At 40.0% G+C, this 20,860-nt stretch overlaps 1 protein-coding gene across 2 annotated transcripts in view; it reads right to left on the bottom strand.

Moving 5' to 3' along the window:
• Window positions 1-1,152: 1,152 nt before the first annotated feature.
• The window catches only part of bcr (BCR activator of RhoGEF and GTPase), a 92,757-nt gene continuing 73,049 nt past the window's right edge, over window positions 1,153-20,860 (bottom strand). Inside the window, exons 9-23 of one of the 2 annotated variants that reach the window (XM_077623610.1) lie at window positions 17,465-17,586; window positions 14,641-14,806; window positions 14,442-14,561; window positions 13,658-13,733; window positions 13,473-13,577; window positions 12,192-12,263; window positions 11,607-11,704; window positions 9,604-9,735; window positions 7,670-7,729; window positions 7,379-7,488; window positions 6,542-6,681; window positions 5,807-5,941; window positions 5,607-5,712; window positions 4,383-4,545; window positions 1,153-2,327 (exon numbers count right to left, since the gene is read on the bottom strand). In XM_077623610.1, the coding sequence (XP_077479736.1) occupies window positions 2,238-2,327; window positions 4,383-4,545; window positions 5,607-5,712; window positions 5,807-5,941; window positions 6,542-6,681; window positions 7,379-7,488; window positions 7,670-7,729; window positions 9,604-9,735; window positions 11,607-11,704; window positions 12,192-12,263; window positions 13,473-13,577; window positions 13,658-13,733; window positions 14,442-14,561; window positions 14,641-14,806; window positions 17,465-17,586 (1,695 nt within the window). In that variant the 3' untranslated portion in view covers window positions 1,153-2,237. Of the gene's footprint in view, window positions 2,328-4,382; window positions 4,546-5,606; window positions 5,713-5,806; window positions 5,942-6,541; window positions 6,682-7,378; window positions 7,489-7,669; window positions 7,730-9,603; window positions 9,736-11,606; window positions 11,705-12,191; window positions 12,267-13,472; window positions 13,578-13,657; window positions 13,734-14,441; window positions 14,562-14,640; window positions 14,807-17,464; window positions 17,587-20,860 lie in introns of both variants that reach the window. The other variant, XM_077623609.1, reaches the window with a different exon arrangement.

The raw sequence follows: 20,860 nt of genomic DNA on the forward strand, positions 1-20,860 counted from the left end.
ACTGCAAGTTAAGTTTGGATGAGTAACAGATTTGAGGGAACAGGCTATTTATTATGTCTTTTTACCATTTAGCATTAGTGGTTGCCTTCAAAAACGTCTGTGGGGCTTGTAACTCAAGATATAAAAAAAATCAGTTGTCATTCATGAAAGAACCAAATACAAATGTTCATAAAACAATTAGAAAAGATAATAATCTAGAGCGCAGTTTTAAGTTATAACACGGGTAGTGACTTGACTGCTGGCTGGGTCGGGGTTACCTTGAACAATGTGATGTTTGGTGAGGCTAATGACATGCCGTTTATTCTACAAGAGCATTTCCGGGAATGTAGTGATTTCGATATATGAAGATTCCACCTGGCAGCGACGATATGTCTTATTTAAGTTTCCGCTGCACAGATTTTCCACAAGCTTGAATGATCTGGCAATATCAAAATGGTGCAGTTTTGTTTTTTTGTTTATCGCATACATTCAGTGGGTGTATTCATCATTGTTAATATTAGCGCCATTAAACATTTCCACAGTGGGCTCAGCCCATGAGCCAAAGCGTGACCGGACGTTTCGTCGAAAGACGTTTGGTCCCCGGACGTTTGGTCGACCGGACGTTTGGTCGACCGGACGTTTGGTCGACCGGACGTTTGGTAGACCGGACGTTTGGTAGAACGGACGTTTGGTAGAACGGACGTTTGGTAGAACGGACGTTTGGTCGCCGGGTTCGCTCGCTGTCAAATTTTGACAGAGAGTTTACTGTTGATATTTTGATATTTAGATATTAAACTCTCTCTCATGATTATAATTTTGAGAGCTGGTTTCAACAGTAACAACCCGCCGACCAAACGTCCGTTCTACCAAACATCCGTTCTACCAAACGTCCGTTCTACCAAACGTCCATTCTACCAAACGTCCGTTCTACCAAACGTCCGTTCTACCAAACATCCGTTCTACCAAACATCCGTTCTACCAAACGTCCGGTCGACCAAACGTCCGGTCGACCAAACGTCCGGTCGACCAAACGTCCGTTCTACCAAACGTCCGTTCGACCAAACGTCCGGTCGACCAAACGTCCGTTCTACCAAACGTCCGTTCTACCAAACGTCCGTTCTACCAAACGTCCGGTCGACCAAACGTCCGGTCGACCAAACGTCCGGGGACCAAACGTCCGGGCACCAAACGTCTTTCGACGAAACGTCCGAGTACCGAGTCAAAGAAGACGTGAAGAATTTTGAGACTCAAACATTGTACGGGTGCACGCCTTGGCGCAGGTGAACGTTTCGGGATGTCGGCCAGTATAAATAGAGTTTTTTCTGTTTTCCTTCTACGGCAGTGTGCCATATACCACCGTAATCATCTCTAACAAGCAGGAAAAGACTGTGTCAAACGGGAGCATCTAAAACAACGAGGCTAAATCCTGCTCTTTCACTACAAGACTCCAAGTCAAGGATAACTGTTAACCGCTGCTGTAATCAAACATAGAAAAAAGTCTCTCCTCCAGGACGGTGGAATAAATTACATTTAGGTAACAATTTCGATTATACCATTAAAAGAAAACACTTTTAAGATTATGTACAACAAGAAACACATGAGCAACATTTGACAGGCTGTCCTATGTAACAAGAAGGAGGGCAAATTCCCATGATAGAAAATATATTGCTTCCCAGATATTTAGGCTAAGTGGAGACAAAAAAGAGGAAATGTTCCTTTGTAGTCGGAAACAAACTGCAGGCAGTGTCATTTTGGTCCGTTAGGAGGAAACGTCTTCCTTTAATAAGTCCTTCAAGTTGCGGCATTGCTTTACAACTGGCTTTGTTTACCTACAAATTTGTAGGCTTGGCATGGAATTGGAAAATGTTTAACTCGTCCCATTCCTCTTATCCCTTTTGGAAAATGTGCTGAGATGAATTCTGGAAACGTGAGCTGGATAGACGCATTTTGTCAAGACCTTTGCCCGACAATTAAGGCCCAAAACACAAAAACACGTGATTCAAAGCAGGAAGAGGCATTTTGTTTTCCTTTGACTGATATGGAGGAAAAACAGGAATGTGGAGGAACGATATGGGCTTTCCAATACTAAGACTAAGGTTTAGAAGCTCAATGGCATCCTCTTGTGTTTGGAGAGGTGTGTCTTTCCAGGTGCGTGAGCCTGACAGAATGCAGTCAGATCAAAAACATACGACAGCAAGGCGCACTTTGAGCCTGTTTATCAGTCTGTCCATCAAAGTGTGTTGTTAACAGACTTGTCTCTACACCTCCGTGGAGAAGAGGATGCTCTGTCGTTTACTGTCCGGAGTGGGGATAGTCTCCAGCTGGAGGAAATACAGCAACACCTGGACCTGAAAATGCAGTTTGAGGGGGAGAAAACAAGAATGCGTATCAGACAATACTGGCAGGAATTGAAAACTATAAAGACAGGATGTACCGTATTTTCACGACTATAAGGCGCACATAAAATCTTAGATTTTCTCCAAAATAGACAGGGCGCTTTATAATCCAGTGCGCTTTATATATGGACCAATACTAAAATTGTTATCACGATAAAATAAAATAAATCAGTCGATAGGGTACACCATCCTCTACAGCTCTCACAATTACGGCAAGCAGCTCCCGACTCTACTATTTTCCCCGTAGAAAAAGTACTGCTTAGTGACTGCTGGGATATATAGTTCTTTTGTCAATACACCCAGTATGACGGCGAACACACTAATTGGGTGCTCGCCGTCATTCCGGCTGGATTTACAAAAGAAATCCTGCCACTAGATGTTGGCGTCAAACGAGCATTCAAAGCTAGACTGCAAACTATATATATATATATATTATATATGGATAAATATCGAACCGCAACAGCTCTGGCAACTACGGCAAGCAGCCCAAGACTCTATTGCCGGTGCGCCAGTGAATGCTGAGATATATAAAACGGCGTTGCATTTCGGTTGATCGAGCACATTAATTCTATGTTTGTCGTCATTCCCAGTGGAAGTTTCAACTGTGGTCTGAGCTTTCAGGAAGGCAGAAATTACTGACTCGATTAATGATGACTTTGGTGAGATGCTCACCTGTTCAACATGAGCTATTATGCTATTGCTGTGTCACAAAAATACTAATACTTTAATCTCGGAGAAAAAAAAACTGTTGTATATTCATGTTGGGAGTGAATGGGGTTGTCAGAAAGCTGATTTGTAATCTATTAATAAAGTTTGGCTGAATGATCTGACTGTTTTGTTGACATTCCCTTTAGCGCAGCACCATCTATTGGGTGCGCCTTAAAATGTGATGCGTCTTTTGTGTGTCAAATACAGAAATAGCACTCGTTACTGACACTGCGGCTTTAAATGCGATGCGCCATATTGTCGTGAAAATACGGTACATATTTTAAAGTGGTTATATTTTAGCGCGTCAGTCTCACATAGTGAGACCTGGGTTCAAATCCAGGTCGGTCCACATGTGTGGAGTTTGCATGTTTTCCCCGGGCCTGCGTGGGTTTTCTCCGGGTACTCCGGTTTCCTCCCACATTCCAAAGACATGCATGGTAGGCTGATTGGACACTCTAAATTGCCCCTAGGTATGTGTGTGAGCGTGAATAGTTGTTTGTCTCCTTGTGCCCTGCGATTGGCTGACCAGGGTATCCCCTGCCTCTGGCCTGAAGTCAGCTGGGATAGACTCCAGCACCCCCTGCGGCCTTAGTGAGGATAAAGCGGTTCAGAAAATGGATGAATGAAATATTTTGTTGAAATAAAGCCCAATTGAGGGAAAAATAACATCAAAATCCAAAATAACAAAAATACAAACAAAATAGTCATGTTAAAAGGGATGATTAGTGAGTGAGCTCACTAGAATAAAAAAAAGTTGTAGTTAGGAAGACAAAACAGTTCAGATACTCTGTTCCCATTTCCCCCCATATTGAACATGAGAACAAGTACTTTGATTTAGAGTGTCAAATCAGCCTGTCTTTGGAATGTGGGAGGAAACCAGAGTACCCGAAGAACTCCCACGCAGTCCCAGGGAGAACATAAAAGTTCCGGACCAACAAAAATGGACCAACCTGGATTTGAACCCAGGAGCCCAGAACTGTGAGGCCGACGCGCTAACAACTCACCCGCCGGGCAGCCGATAATATAATCATTAAAATAAATATATAGTTGACTCTATGTATATGTTTCATAAAAAAATGTAAACTAGACAATAAATGACTAAATTATGAAAAAAAGCCATAATGTTGTAATTTCTAGAAAACTGTTGTCGAATTCAATGAATAAAATGTGTATTTGAGAAGAAAAAAAAGCTGTCCAAAAATAGAATTGTAATGCTTGAAGAATAGTCTTTTTTTTTCTTCAAATTTAGGTGTAAGGTTCGGAGAAAAAAAATCGTAAAATGACAATATGATGGCTGACCTGTGCCATAACTTCTAGGGACCAACTGTCCCCCATGCTGATGGGTTGGGTGGGGTTCGTCGGGATCTTACTGTCCTTTTCGGCAGGCCTCAACAGAGTCGGTCCAAACACGGTGGCCAGGTTGTGCAGGGACATCTTGTTAATGCTCTCCTTCTCTGCCACCCTGACGCAGAAGAAAGGAAAGGGTACAATGACACTTTAATGTGAGCTGAAGTGGTGGAAGATGATCTTCATTGGAACAGATGCACCTACTGTACATTTTAGTCATGTAAATCTCGGAATGGTAACCAGAAGATAATACGCAGATATCATTTGATACCACAGCAGAGAATGCTTGGAAATTGACATGTGAAATCAGACAAGTGAGGTGAGTTTTGCTGTGTTTTCTACCAATTGAAAGTTATAAATACTGCTACAAAATGACTAAAAGGGAATAGCTATCTTTTGGGTTGTTATACATGTAGCATGAAACTTGTTAGCAAAAAAATCAAGTATAAGACCTAGATTTAGAATAAGTATTAGAAGCGGGAATTTAAAAGGCTAATTATTATATATTATAGTTATTTTTTCCCCATTTCCAGTCACGGAACCTTGCTCAGTGCAGAATTTTCCAATACACCGGTAAAGCTGTCAACTCCAAAATAAGATCAACTCACTCCTGCTGAATTTCTGATTCTTCAACCAGAAGAAGAATGCTGTGCACATTAGGTTATTTTGCATTTATTCATTTTTGCCATCTTTTAGGTTTTTGCTTAGGTCTATTGCAAATACTGTCATATTTTACTATTAGGTGCACATGGCTATAAACTGAACCCCAAAAATTTCAAAATAATATTATATTTGTTCATATCTATAAGCCACAATGGACTATGAGTGTTAAGTTTCCACATTTGATAATGGGGTATTCACACCAAAAACCTGTAAAAATCCAGAAATTAGACGCACAGGACTATAAAGCAAAGGGTTTGAAGCTAGGGTAGAAAAAGTAGCCTTTTATAGTTAAAAAATAGCGGTAATTTAAATGTTTATTTGTTTAATTCATCCATTTAAATCGTTTCACATTTTAAAAGAAAAGTACGATTTTTGGAGAAACTCTGCTAAATGCGTTCACCAGTAATCATAATGTATTTATTACAAAGCCTCACATTCAAACATTTTATTCTAGTCCCACTTAAAAATTATTAAAATAAAAATGTGTATGTGTATGTATAAAAATATCTTTACCTTTTCAAGTGGTCCAGTAGGAAAAGGAAGGTTACCAAGTTAGGTTCGGGTAATGACAGCAGTAAATTCAACATGCAACTCTCCTTGGCGACGCTATCCGTCAGAGCTGATGAGAACAAATACATTTTTTTATTGTTTGTCTGTCATAGATATAAATTCGATGGTGAATGCTAAACAAAATTGACAAAATGTCAACGCACTGATGCCGCCCGCAAAGTTGGGGTAGAGCTCATCGGTGAACAACGGCTCAGGCAGCTCTCGAAAATACAGCTTTAACGTCCCCGCGATTGCGTTGACATCCATTTCGCTCATCATCACCGAGACGTCTTTGTGATCTAAGAATGACAACAAACAGGACACAGCGGTCTTGTGTTAGATTAGATGAGATAACTTCATTCATCCCATATTCGGGAAATTTCACTGTCACAGTAGCAAAAGGGTGAGAATATAGACACAGGAAAAGACATTTTAGACATAAATAAATAGGTAATGAATACGTTAATAAATAAATAAATAAGCGTGTTGCTGGAAAACATATATATATATATGGTATATATTAGATTAGATAACTTTATTCATACTTGGGAAATTTCACTGTCACAGTAGCAAGAGGGTGTGTGGTTCCAGTTTTTGTCCAACTTTACGTCTTTTTGAGTCTATCCGTTTTTGCTACCGAAACTCATAGCTCATTTTGTGTTTTTGCTGCTTTTCTGTCTTAATGATTTCGTGATTCTTAATGATCCCATTGACTTTGATTTGCTTTGTACTTTGTGCTTTTTGCTTTTGCTTTGTTGTTCTGCGGCCTTTGACTGTACTGTCTAACTTATAACTATGCCTTTTCTTGCTACTGTCACAATGAAATTTCCGGAATACGGGATGAATAAAGTTATCCAATCCAATCCATTACAGACACAGGAAAAGGCCTTTTAACTCACTTGTGTCAAAGGCCGTCTTGAGGGCCTGAATGTCGGTGGCCACTCCTGATACTCGATAGATGCCCACTTCCTCCATTCCCCTCCTCTCGATCTCCTCCAGGCACTGCCGGACTATGTATGGAACCTTGGAACGCTCTCGTCTAGAATGAAATATGGGGTCATTCTGCAGTTCATCCATTAAACTTTAGTACAAGGGTGTCAGACTCGGGTTGGTTCGCGGGCCGCGTTAATGTTAACTTGATTTCACGTGGGCCGGACCATTTTAGATATAATATTTAGATTTTTTTTTTAATAAATGGATTAAAAGAACTGGATTAAAAGCCCTGAATATTCAGTTTTTTAATAGATCTAAAACTATGTTTATTTTAGCTTTTTTTAAATATATTTTCAGATTTTACAAAATGATTTTTGAACTAAAAACAGAAAAAATGGATTAAAAAATTACAATTATTGATTTAAAAGGGGGAAAATCAGGAAATTTAATATACATCTATACTCTTCATTTTAATTTGATCCTAAAACAGAAAGTCGGCACTCGTGATTTACTTTCTCGGGCCACACAAAATGATGGGGCGGGCCAGATTTGGCCCCCGGGCCGCCACTTTGACACGTGCTTTAAGATATGCACTCAAAATCCAAAAACATGCAATCTTTGAGTAAATTTACCAGTTTTGAGAAACTAAACCCTATTTAAAAGAATGCTCCTAAAATGCAAATTTCTTCCATGGACAACTTGAATCTATTTATTCGAGTATAACGCGCACCCATGATTTGTGACAAAAAATTGGTAGACATTTTTTTTCGCCATTAGACAAATTTGTATGGGTTCAAACTTACTTTGTCACGGTAGAGATCTTGACTCCAAACACACCCATGGGTTTCCGCGAGGGCATTCTCTTCAGGCTAAACTCACGGCTGGTGAACTTCATGGATAGTTTGACCTCAATCTGTCGCGAGAAATCAGGACTTGAATTATAAATATAGAGACAACAGAAGGAGTGTGCACACTTTAGCTTGAATGTACTAGTGGTGCATGAGAACTCATGCAATAATGTATGGATGGGTATAAAAGAGCTGTACAGTACTCTATGAAGGTTTTGGGAGAAAATGTGAGCATTTTTTATGTACCCCGTTCATGGGAATGACAGTCCTTTGCCAGTCTTTTCCTTGGAGAGATTGTGGGTCCAGCTGAATGGTGGGGAACACACATGAAACAACGTGTGAACATAACATTTCAATCCTTTGTGTCTGTTTTCCGTCAGTTTGAACCCAAGACTCTTCCTGTTTGACTGACAGGCGGCGACAGACGTCCAATCTAGTTTGACTGGGGAGAGAGCAGCCATCAAACAGTCGCTGTCAGCCCTCCCAATCAAATTGAATTGGACGTATATTACCGTCAATGGCAGCCAATGAGTTAGGTCTCCAATGATATACAATTCATACCCTACGATAAACATTTAAAGACTTAGTAAACATCCCAAAGCAAAATGTTTGTATTTTACGTATGGAGTAAATTATATAAATAAAAAAACACTAACTGTGTGTAAAGTATGTATTTCGGTCTATAAGTGACATCAGTGAGCGTGAAAGTGAAAATTGGGTATTCAAAAAAGGCCATTTTTTTCGTATTGTAATAGAAGAAGAAAAAATTGGCAGTGTCATTATTCCCTTTATTATGAGAAACCATTTATTGTTGATTTTAAATTATCTCTTGTTAATAAACCCACTTTATTTATAAGCACTTTCCCACAACCACAGCTAAAACAATCTTTTTTTAAGGCCATGAGACAAAAAAATAAAATAAAATAAAAAACATACAGCACAAAGGCAACTAAACAAGTAATTTACAATCGAAAAAGATAGAACATTCAAGTTAGAAAACGAGGTATAAAAGATTATAATGAAAACGTTAGGTTAACGGATCAAATAAGGCATTTTAATAGATAAAAGCTCTGGGGTGCTGGGTTCAAATCCAGGGTCGGTCCACCTGTGTGGAGTGTGCATGTTCTCCCCGGGCCTGCGTGGGTTTCCTCCAGGTACTCTGGTTTTCTCCCACATTCCAAAAACATGCATGATTGGACACTAAATTGCCCCTCGGTATGGGTGTGAGTGTGCATGGTTATCCTTCGTCTCCTTGTAACCTGCGATCGGCGGACCACCGGTTCAGGGTGTCCCCTGCCTCTGGCCCGGAGTCAGCTGGGATAGGTTCCAGCACCCCCCGCGGCCCTAATGAGGATAAAGCGGTTCAGAAAATGAGATGAGATGAGATAAGTGTGCATTACAAATTGGGAATTGCCTGTTTGCTGTATTTGCTATTGTTAGTCCACAGTCGTGTTGTTTTACTGTCAAAATAATCTTTTATGGTCTACATATGCCTACATTTAATGCATTTTACCGATTGTTCAATCACAGCTTCTTTTTCAACAAACAAATCAATGCAGTTGCTTGTGCGGCATTTTCCCCCTCATGGTGGGATTTGCCCAGGTCATTGTTCTTTGAATGGCATCATCTGTGTGTTTAAAAGGAGAAATCAGTAGATGGCGCTGTCATTCCCACTTTAAGCAACGCTGTAGCGGTGTTAGTCAACAGGCTGGATATAATTCAGATTTTCTCCGAATAGATAAAGTATGGATGGATAAAGTATGGCTAATTAAAAGAATAGTTATAGTTCTCTTGCTGATGTTCTGTTTGCTATTTTTCTAGAGACTGGTGACAGCTTGGTGTCATTTTCTTCACATGCTTCGAAAATGAAAATTGAAGCCTCTTGTTCATATTTCTCGAAAAAAAAAATCTCTACATTTTCTTTCCTCATTCTAACGAGGATCAAGACGGCTCATTAAGATCTGAATGAAGCTCCATGGGAGCAATTTCCTTCAGACCATCCTCGCCCACGTGAGTTATTACATAATAGCAGCAAAGTGATCTCATCAGACAATTCACGCTTGGTTTAAGTCATTCACAGGACAGTAACGTGGATTTTATGCTCTGTGGCAGAGGTGCAGATAACAACCAGTAATGAGTTACAGCGGTTCTGCGGTATGAAAGGTGACGTCATGCCATACCGGGATCTGTCCTTTCCCCATGATGTGGTCCATGCTCTCGGCATCCTCTTTGTTCTGCTTGCTCTTATTGTAGCACTTCTCGTAGCAGAGCAGCCGCAGGGTCTGCGAGCCCTCCAGCTCGATTTCAAATTCCTGAAAAAGAAAGGAAAAGACATCTGTGAGACAAAAGATACAAGGTTTACAGCTCTTTTTGTATTGTATTGTATATCTGTTCAGGATTTATGTGTAAACTATAAGCACAACAGAGCATTGTGCTTTGTTTTTTTCCCCAGAAACATGGAAAATCAGCGTGATGTCGACCAACGCTCCTATGTAATTATTTAGAGGGAGCCCTCTGCATATGGTTCACACATCGTATTGGTTCACTTCACATTAGGACAGATGTGAGTCATCACCAGCAGCTCCTCATTAGCGGCCATTACTTCCACTCTGGCGAACAAACTCCTAAGAGACTTTAGGGCCGCGATGGGAAAATATTTCACTGCAGATGCCTCGAGCAGCTGATTGCGTCCAACCTCACACATGCAGCTGTGCTATTAGTGCTATGAGGCCACTATGTGTGTTGTATCTTCGCAGGGGGCATTGTATGCTAGGCTTGGGTTATGTTTTTGCTTCATCTGTAAGATTAATGTCATACGATGAATATCAACAATACAACATTCAATGGTATAATATCAACAATGAACAACATTCCTACTATTTGTTGTACATTAAGATTAATGTCATACGATGAATGTCAACAATACAACATTCAATGGTATAATGACAACAATGAACAACATTACTACTATTTACGAGTGCCCCGACATACGAGCAATTTGAGATACGAGTAAAATTTCGGGCAAATATTTATCTTGAGATACGAGACAAATTTTGATATACGAGCATACACCGGACGCAAGAGGTTGCTCATAAGAACATCATGGGCACTGTCTTTCGTCGCAACTCCCTTGTGTAATGTCTCTCTGGTCGCAACTCCCTCGTGTAATGTCTCTACGAGCACTGGGCGGCGCGTTGCATTTTTTTCAGTGTTTTTTTTTGTTTTTAGTCGGTGCGAATGGCGGAGCTTGTTTGCTAACACGAGAGGAGTACTACTTCCCGGGCAAGTTGGCAAGTGGTCGTGCGTTATCCTATTGTGAGGACATTTGTGTGCATCATTTTGGGAATATTTTTAAGGGAAGACAAAAGCAAACAACCCTCGATAGGTTGCATATGAAAGTCAGGGTGGAGGCGGGGCAGGAGAAGAAAGGTATCAAAAGTGAAAACAAAATTAGAATTAAGTTTAGTGTATGGTTAGATTGAACTTATTTTTGAGTGTGTCTGCATCGTATTCCAAGTTAATTTAATCTGTTTATGTTGTGTTACGAGCGCGTTACCGTGCAAAATGTCTCTCTGTCTCTCAACCTCCCCCCCTCTCTAATTTTAGTACTATTAAACACATTTTAGTACAATTAAGCCACTAGTTATTTGTTACTTTGTTAATAGATGGAGAATTAGAACAAATAAAAATGTTTTCCAATCCAATATCCTGTTTTTGGTGTTTTCTTAGAGGGTTGGAACAAATTAATTTGTTTTTAGTTCATTTCTATGGGAAACATTCATTTGAGTTACGAGTAAATCGACACACGAGGTCAGTCCCGGAACGATTAAGCTCGTATCTCGAGGTACCACTGTATTTAGCTTAAAATGAGACACTGGTGCCCCGTGGGACGGGTTAGCGGACTTGGTTTTACAGTTATATTCATGTTCAATGATATTTGCACAATTTGCTGCAGGTAAAAAAAAATTAAAAAGCTGGTTGCCTGCAGCCTGTACTTTTGACACCCCTGATTTAAAAAAGATTTAGGATCATTCACAATGGAATTTATCAAATGTTGTCAGTAAAATTAATCATTACGATTTAGATTCAATTAAAAGGTTCAGTTCAGCCTATGAACATAAGCATTTTCAAAATAGCCCGAGTGTTTTTCCATTCAAAAGGTTGCAGCTGTCCAATAGCTCACCTCGTTCCATTTTGGTTCAGTGGTGTATCGATACACTCTCGTCTTGGCTTTATTTGAAAAGAAGCCAAAAGAATCCACCTCCAATGTGCAATAGAGATCTGAAAGGTAAGAAAGATGTTAAATATTACAATATTTAATGTAAAAAGGCAATATTAGGCTCTTTAACAAAAAAATGGCTTTGTGTTAAGACCTACCGTATGCATGCATGTACATTTATGTGTATGTATGTATGTATATATGTCCTAAGCAACACGCTTATTTGATTATATATTTATTCATGTATTTATTTCTTGACCTACTTATTACCTATCTATTACCTATCTATTTATGTCTAAAATGCCTTTCCTATTCCTGCATCCTCACCCTCTTGCCACTGGAACAACGAAATTTCCCGAATACGGGATGAATAAAGTTATCCAATCCAATCCAATATTAGACACTATTAGGATAGCTTGAGGCACAAAGTAGCAGCCAAAGGGCTAAAGGCACCATTTATGTTGAACTGGACTCCCTCTTCGGACCAGAATTAGAGAGAATTTAACATTAATTTGGTTTGATCTGTTTGGCTTTACTTGTGTGACTCACTCAAGCTCTGTTTGAGGCCGGAGGCAGAGTGGACAATTACATTCAGGAACCCACAGAGACCCGGGGCTTCATCTTCTGGAAAAACAATCAGAGAAGAGAGAGACATAAAGAGAAAAAAGAAACAATAAACAGAGAAGAGGGATTAGAATTACATGCTGATCTGTGTTTATGCTGGAGGTAGATCAGACAAGAAAAGGGCGGGAGGCAATAACATTGCTGCACTGTATCAAAAATTTAGCTTGACAATTATTAAACTGAACCAATTTGTTTTTCCAGGAGACATTTGTCTTTTTTATTATACTTTGTACCTAGGAATTTAGTCCAAGTATGACAACACAATCGAGTACAGTGATACCTCGAAATACGAGTGCCCCGACATACCATCAATTTGAGATACGAGTAAAATTTCGGGCAAATATTTCTCTTGAGATACGAGACAAATTTTGATATGGGTCGAGTGAGTCTCCAAGAGCACTGACTTTGGTGACTTTGTTCGTCCAGGCCTCTTCTCGCTGTTGTTATTGTGGTGGCAACCTGAGCAAGTGCTTTTAATAATTTCTATACGATAAGAACGTCATCGGCACTGTCTTTCTGGTCGCAACTCCCTCGTATAATGTCTCTACGAGCACTGGGCGGAGCCTTGCTTTTTTCACTGTTTTTTTCCCCGTTAGTCAGTGCGAATGGCGGCGCGATCGCTAATACGAAAGGAGTATACTACTTGTCGTTGGCAAGTGGTCGTGCGTTATCCTATTGTGAGGACATTTGTGTGCATCATTTTCGGAATATTTTGAAGGGAAGACAAAAGCAAACAACCCTCGATAGGTTGCATCTGAAATTCAAGATGGAGGCGGGGCAAATAGACCCAACCCAGGAGAAGAAAGGTATAAAAATGTAAAACAAAATTAGAATTAAGTTTAGTGCAAGGTTAGATCAAATTTATTTTTGATTGTGTCTGCATCGTAATCCAAGTTCATTTACATTTGTTAATGTTATGTTACGAGCGCATTGGCGTGCAAAAAGTCTCTTACTTAGTTAGATAGTTAGTTACTAGATGGCGAATTAGAAAAAATAAAAATGTTTGTCCAATCTAATATCCTGTTTTGGGTGTTTTTTCAGAGGGTTGGAACGAATTAATTTGTTTTAGTTTATTTCCATGGGAAACATTCATTTGAGTTACGAGTAAATCGACATACGAGCTCAGTCCCGGAACAAATTAAGCTCGTATCTCGAGGTACCACTGTACAGTTAAGTAAATTTAAGTAAAAACAGCAGGTTCCTCACCTTCTTTATTGATACTAAGTGGGATTTGATGGACTGTTTGGAGCTTGACGCATGCATTGGTCAACATTTGGAGCTCCACGGAAGTTAGAGAAGCAGCTTTGAAACCTTAAAAACACAAACAGTAAAAATCTATTGAAAAGGACAACATCTCAAAATCAGGCTGTTTGGGTTGATTAAAAACATACATTTCTTTTGCTGCTCTTTGATGAGTTCCTTCCACTCGGCACGCTCATAGTCGGATGAAATGAGGATACTGTAGCTCTGAAACACAAAAATTCATTTGTGAGTTTGATGAAAACTGTTGTCAAAGTTTGTCAACTCTGAAGGGTTTGAATAAGTTAGGGCTACACAGAAAATTTGTATTTTGTATGATGAGATCAGAGGTTGTTATGCAAGAAGTGTTTCTTTGAAGACATTTAATAAGAAGTCAAGGACATTTTTTTGCCCGTTTACTGTCGAGCAAATTAGACGAGTTTACCGAGCGATAATCTGAGTTTGGAAACAATTCAATATTCGTATGTTGTTCAACGTATCAGTAACAGTGCAAAAGTAATTGGATAAAATAGCAGTAAAAGAAAAACACTCATGTCAACTGATAATTATGTAAGGTCATCAACCAGAGAAGTTAATGCTGTTCCATACCATTGTCTAGAAATTAACATTTTTTAATTAAATTCAAGTATAAATACAGTTTATTAGATTAAGTACTGTTTTTTTCTTTTAACATCTACTTAACTTCTAAACTGAATTTAATCACACTGGTACCTCTACTTACAAATGCTTTAACATACATTTTTTCTTGTTACAAAAAGCTTTAATATGTAAATTACTGTTCCAACATAGGATACATTTCCAAGTTACGAAACATGAAAAAGTGGAAAAGCATATAAATATAACAAGTAAATGCAGCATCACTTGGCATCTTTCTACAGCTATCATGCAAGTCTTACTCAATAGTCAAATATTTACCTTGCCACTCTTGTTGTAGACTCTGAGGTGCATGCTGGGAGACGTTAAGAGCAGTAGCGACTCTTGCTCAGACAGCTTCTTCCTGAGGCGGTCAATGACCTTTGAACCTTTGTTGGCTCTCTGAAAGGTGAAATTGTAGCTGAATATGACCATTTTGGGTAACCCCTCCAACTACTTTTTATCATTCCTTCTAGATTACCTTTTCTCTTTGGATCTCACTACGCAGATGTGAGATTTTCACCTTCATGCCATCTAGCTCTTCATCTGGGACCTGTGGGATGGTGAGTGGTTCGGCCTCTTCTGGGCCCTGGAAAGTGAGCTCGCTCAATGGGATGTACCACTTGCTGTCATACTGTTGGTTTTTCCTGCAGGAGTAAGAAGGGTATTGAGAAAATGAACCTAGAAGCCTAAGGAAAGGGGGAATTCATGAGTTTAGGATTTATTTAACAACGCTGGGATGCTCATGATGAAGATCTTGTCTTTTCCTTTAAATTTAGTATTCACTTTTTGAGTTTGCATCTTCTGACATTGGTTTTCCAGACAAGCTAGGTTGTGGGTGTTGTGTTCATTGAGCCCTACGATCGTTAGCTCATTCAGATTGAAAGTGGAAGTCTCTTTTGTAGTCTGAACAGTCACATAGAATAGAAATGACATTTTTGTGGGAAGGATTGAAACCACATACGGTAAATGTTTCTCAATCTGAACAGCCTTGATGGGTTTTGACTGTCCGAGACGACACTCTACACTAGATGACGCTTTGGTTGCCAAAGCAACCTGTTTGCTGAGTGGATAATCTGGCCCAGTCTGGAAAGGCCATTGTCTCATTTGGGCAGTTGCTAAAAATAGTGTGAACAGTCAGCCCTAAAAAACTGATTTGAGCAGGAATCCGATTGGAATTGGATACGCTTGCAGTCTGATGTGTGTTCATAATGGAGAAAAAGGTCAATCAAAGAGGAAGCGGACCCCCTTATTTCAAGCAGCATGCTACTATTTTGATCAATCAAATACAGGTATATCCCAATTAACCTGCTTTTCTTCCTATAGACTTTGAAGTCAACTGATGTCACAAAATGGCCGTGCTTGTACGGGGTATCATTTTATTTGGTTTAAACATTGTTAAAGAAAGCCACATGATGGTGTAGGGATTCACTCGCCTGACTGATTGATTCCCGCTTGGTGGGGGTGTGATTGGGTGTGTGAATGGTTGTCTATCTCTGTGTGTGCCCTATGGCTGACTGGCGACCAGTCTAGGGTGTAGGAAGCTTTTTGCCCAAAGTCTGCTGGGATAGGCTCCAGCAACCCCCACAACCCTAGCGAGGAAGATGTATGTATTTATGTATTGTTAAAGAAGTTCAATCTTACATAGAGCTAGTGTTGTCTGACCCTTAAAGGCAATTGTTAAGAGTGTTCTTCCCAAGAACTGTCACCATACTCAACTCCGGTACTCGGACGTTTGGTCGCCGGACGTTTGGTCACCGGATGTTTGGTCGCCCGGACGTTTGGTCGCCCGGACGTTTGGTCGCCGGACGTTTGGTCGCCAGACGTTTGACGACTTGACAGAGAGTTTACTGTTGAAACCAGCTCTCAAAATTATATTCATGAGAGAGAGAGTTTAATATCTAAATATCTACTGTTGTAACCAGCTCTCAAAATTATATTCACCCGGGCGACCAAACGTCCGGCGACCAAACGTCCGGTCACGCTCAACTCCAGTTCTGCAACTAGGACCTAATGAAGACTTATTTCTACTACTTTTACTACTAATTTATGATGTCGACCACTTATTTATCGATTACTATTTATTGATTATTTATTTATCATTACTCATCTCATCTCACCTCATTTTCTGAACCGCTTTATTCTCACTAGGGCTGCGGGGGGTGCCGGAGCCTATCCCAGCGGACTTCGGGCCAGAGGCGGGGGACACCCTGAATTGGGGGCCAGCCAATTGCAGGGCACAAGGAGACAAACAACCATTTACGCTCACACTCATACCTAGGGGCAATTTAGAGTATCAAATCAGCCTATCACGCATGTCTTTGGAATGTGGGAGGAAACCGGAGTACCCGGAGAAAACCCACGCAGGCCCGGGGAGAACATGCACACTCCACACAGGTGAACCGACCTGGATCCCACTGTGAGGCCGACGCGTTAACCACTCATCCACTGAGCCGCCCTATATATTACGATATATTGATTATCTATGTGTTTGTTTGTTTGCTTGTTGTTGAGTCCATAGACTCAGCGAGTGGTGCCCTCTCAACAGCGCTGAACGTCTCCAAAACCATGGAACTCATCCTGGACTACACACAGAACAAGACCGCTCCGCTCTGCTGACCTCACTTGGACTACTTATTTCTTTATTTCTTATTGATTGATTATGTATCTGTCTGTTTGTTGTTGTTATTTGTGCACTATGTGGTGAAAGCTTTAAATCTCATTATACTTGTATAATCACAATAAAAACATTCAGTTCAATTCCATTCAAGTAGGTGCTGGTGTTTTAGTGCTCGCCAAAGTTAAGTTGAACTAGCTTCGGTAGTTCATTTGGCTTTAAATTTCTTGGTGCATTGAACTCTAATTGAAGGGGTCGATCCATCCAGGCTAAGGCAGGTTGCCCTTCGTTTTATGACTATAAAACATTTTTGGAGTGGGATCTAGTATATAGCATATAGTATGCCAAACTGTTGCATGTTGTCAAGTGATCAGATCTGAGTAGACTTCTTTAAGTCTAATTAAGTTAAATTAAAACGTTGGCTCTTACACCCTGATACAATATTTTTTTGGGTCTCCCATACTTCAAGGCATCACTGTATATGTATACTTTATACAGCTGAAATTTGAACCCAAACTTGTGTGTATCCTAAAAAAAAACATTTTCCTTTTATTGAAGCGTGACACGGCAGTTCACTGAATAAAAGTCTAAGGGAACACTATGGTATGATGTTTTATCCCAAAAGTCTTTGTGCTGACTTGGAAGAATAATAAATCATGTAATAAAACGGTCTGCTTTTTTGTCATACCCTGCAATTTGTTTTTTCAGTTTGGCGCAGAGCAGCAGGTCGGTGAAGAGAAAGACGTGTCGCAGTTTCCTTGCTCCCTCTACCAGCTCTACCATGAAGCTGTCCTTCAGCAGCTGGCGATTCTGTAGATTAAAAAAGACAATTACAGGTAAAAAATCTTTGACGGTTTACCAATAAATACTTAAGAAAGGACTGTAAAGCAAGAATGGGCTTTTTGCCACTTAAAGGCGCTACATACAAAGACAAGAGAGACAAAGAAACCACACCAAACAAATGATGTAATTCTCTCTTGCAAGCAGAAAGTACTAATTGATCCAATAATTTATATGATTTAATTCCTTAATTAATGTTCAGTAAATGTTGTGAGTATATTTTAAGATAAGGGACAAAGAGATTATATATTGAGAAGATGTAATGTACATTTTTAGGGGGCGTTCTGGCCATCTCACTGATGTCAGACTATGTAATGAGGCTGCCATACTAAAATGCACCAAAAGAGGGCAGTGATGTCAAGATAAATGTTTTACAAAGATGACAACTTCACATTTTGAGCCCTAATCTATTCATTCATTCATTTTTCGAACCGCTTATCCTCACAATGGCTGCGGGGGGTGCTGGAGCCTATCTCAGCTAACTATGGGCACCAGGTTGGGGGCATCCCGAATTGGTGGCCAGCCCATTGCAGGGCACGAGGAGACGGACCATTCACACTCACACTCATACCTATGGGCAATTAAAAGTGTTCAGCCACCCTACACTGCATGTTTATGGGATCTTGGAGAAAACCGGAGTACCCGGAAAAACCCACGCAAGCCCTAGGAGAATATGGAGGACCAACAGGAGGACCTGGAATGGAACCCTCAATCCCAGAAAGGTGAGCTCACCTAACCCTATTTAAATAAATAAAAAAAACCTTTTCACACGGCTGTTAAGTAACTTTAGGGGAATGATAACAAAAGGTAGTAAATGCAAAGAATAATAAAATACTTTTTTAGCAAAAAAGTCTCCATGTTTAAAAAAAAACATGTTGAGTTGTAATCCAGGCTAATTTTGATTATTTTGCCTGCTATTTTCATCTCCAGATAATACAAAATGTTTTTCGGTCCCTCACAAAACATGACATCACACATGTTCAAGAGTGGTTACATCATCATTTTCATCTGAGCGCCCTCCCACCATCTTGTCTTCCTGCACCCACCACGGCGCTGCCCCAACCCCTCCATCAAGAAGAACACATACTGTCACCGCCAGAACATACTGAAGAGCATATGATGCATTTGTTTTTGTTTACGAAACCAAACAGCTGACAAAAAAATCTCCGCTGCAGTGTTACCGCCTGAGGAGATGAGGCTGATGGGAGGTAGGATAGGGACAAAGCAAATGAGCATCATCATCTTTGGATACAGTGTGTAATTAATCTCTGCGACCATTTTCTGTCAGCTATTATTGATACTGAATAGGGCTCCTGCTTTGATAACAAAAACATGGGACAAAAATGAAAAAAAAAATGTTGTTTTAGCGACTGTTTTGAATTATTTTTGCATGCAGAATCCAAATCTCTCCATCTCAGTTTTTTTAGTCTATTCAAGATTTTTGGTCAATAGTTTAACAATTTACAATGTTGGTACATCTAACAGTTTGGAAAAACATAATAGTGTTAAATAAGCATTGCAGTCATGCCTAGTTGTTTTGTACCAGAACGTAAATATATTTTTTAAAATAAAACAACTATGTACGTTAATGTTTTTTTCTATTTTTTTTAAGAAAACAGCGATCTTACAGTTTACCAAACTAGATATGATGGAGATCAATTTTGAATTTTGCACGCAAAAATGGGTTGAAAACCGTTGTCAAAAGAAATATTAGTATAGGGAATAGTAATAGTAATAACAGTAACAATAACAAAACAATGTTGCTGCTTATTGTGGTCATTTTAGTAAAAGGATCTGAAGAAAAATCTGATTTCACACTTTATACTCAAAACTCATTGACAAAAATTGGCAGGACAAATTATGCGAAAACATGTTAATTGCCTTTACGTCAATGGAGCAAAGTCTTTGTAGTGTGCCGTGATAGAAACATAATATAAACCAAGTACTACTTATTGGTTTTACCATGAAATATATTGAATGTGGGAAAATGGGCCCGGAAAACAGGAAATGTTTAAACCGGAGGCTTAAGCACCATAACACGACCCCTGTAACTCACACCCATACCTGGGAGCAATTTAGAGTGTACAATCAGCCTACCATGCATGTTTTTGGAATGTGGGAGGAAAGCGGAGTACTCGGAGGAAACCCACGCAGGCCTGGGGAGAACATGCAAACTCCACACAGGTGGACGTCGTGTGCGGTCGATTGGTCGCCGGTCTTTTGGTTGCCGGTCTTTTGGTCGCCGGTCATTTGGTCGCCGGTCTTTTGGTCCACGGTCTTTTGGTCGCCGGTCTTTTGGTCGCCGGTCTTTTGGTCGCCGGTCTTTTGGTCGCCGGTCTTTTGGTCGCCGGTCTTTTGGTCGCCCGGACCGCGACAACAGGCGACCAAAAGACCGGCTACCAAAAGACCGGCGACCAAAAGACCGGCGACCAAAAGACCGACGACAAAACAAGGTAAAACAACACGGTCTACGCATCAATAAAAGCCAACAATGGCCATGAGCAGTTTCACTGAGCCGACGTGTGAGTGTAGAAGAGTTTGTATGTACATGCGTTGTCCCTTTAAGAAGCTATGTCAGTCAGGGTCTTAACAAGTTCTCCAACAAAAAACAATAAAAGTCCGGGAAATTTGGAGCTTTTCTTTAGCCTAATAAATAATAGGGCATTAAGTATGACTAAATAGTAATTCACAGTAATTATCAATAACCTTCCGGACGACCAAAAGACCGGCGACCAATCAACCGTGTACCGGTGGACGTGACCTGGATTTTATGGGGAAAATTGATTTGTAAGTGGTGCTATGATATAGAAGACAATATTTTATAATGTCTGCTCTCTTTCTATTTAAGGTGAGACAAAAAAGTACCTTTATTGGACCTCAATTGTCTTAAATTTATTAACGTTAAAAAAGAGAATCTGTGTGTTTGACTCACTCAAAGTCCATTTTTAGACTCAAGTTTTAACATATTTTTCAAGCCTGTGTCGTGATGAATGTAATAGTGAGTGTGCCCTGATGTCTTCTTGCTCTACTACTTTGGAAAGACAAACTAATAAAATGAATAAAAAAACAACCAATAAGAGGAATGTGGACTGAGGAAGCACGGCTACACGGTGGAGCACAGATTAAATATTGACGTCTCCCGGAGCGGCCTCGCTGAGAGCATGTACGCGAGTAATCGCATGAATTTACAAAATCCACATGTATTTTTAGAAACCAGCACTCGCTTAGAGACATTTTTGCATCG

Source organism: Stigmatopora argus, chromosome 16 (assembly GCF_051989625.1).
Source record: "Stigmatopora argus isolate UIUO_Sarg chromosome 16, RoL_Sarg_1.0, whole genome shotgun sequence".
In the NCBI taxonomy this organism is placed as follows: Eukaryota; Metazoa; Chordata; class Actinopteri; order Syngnathiformes; family Syngnathidae; genus Stigmatopora; species Stigmatopora argus.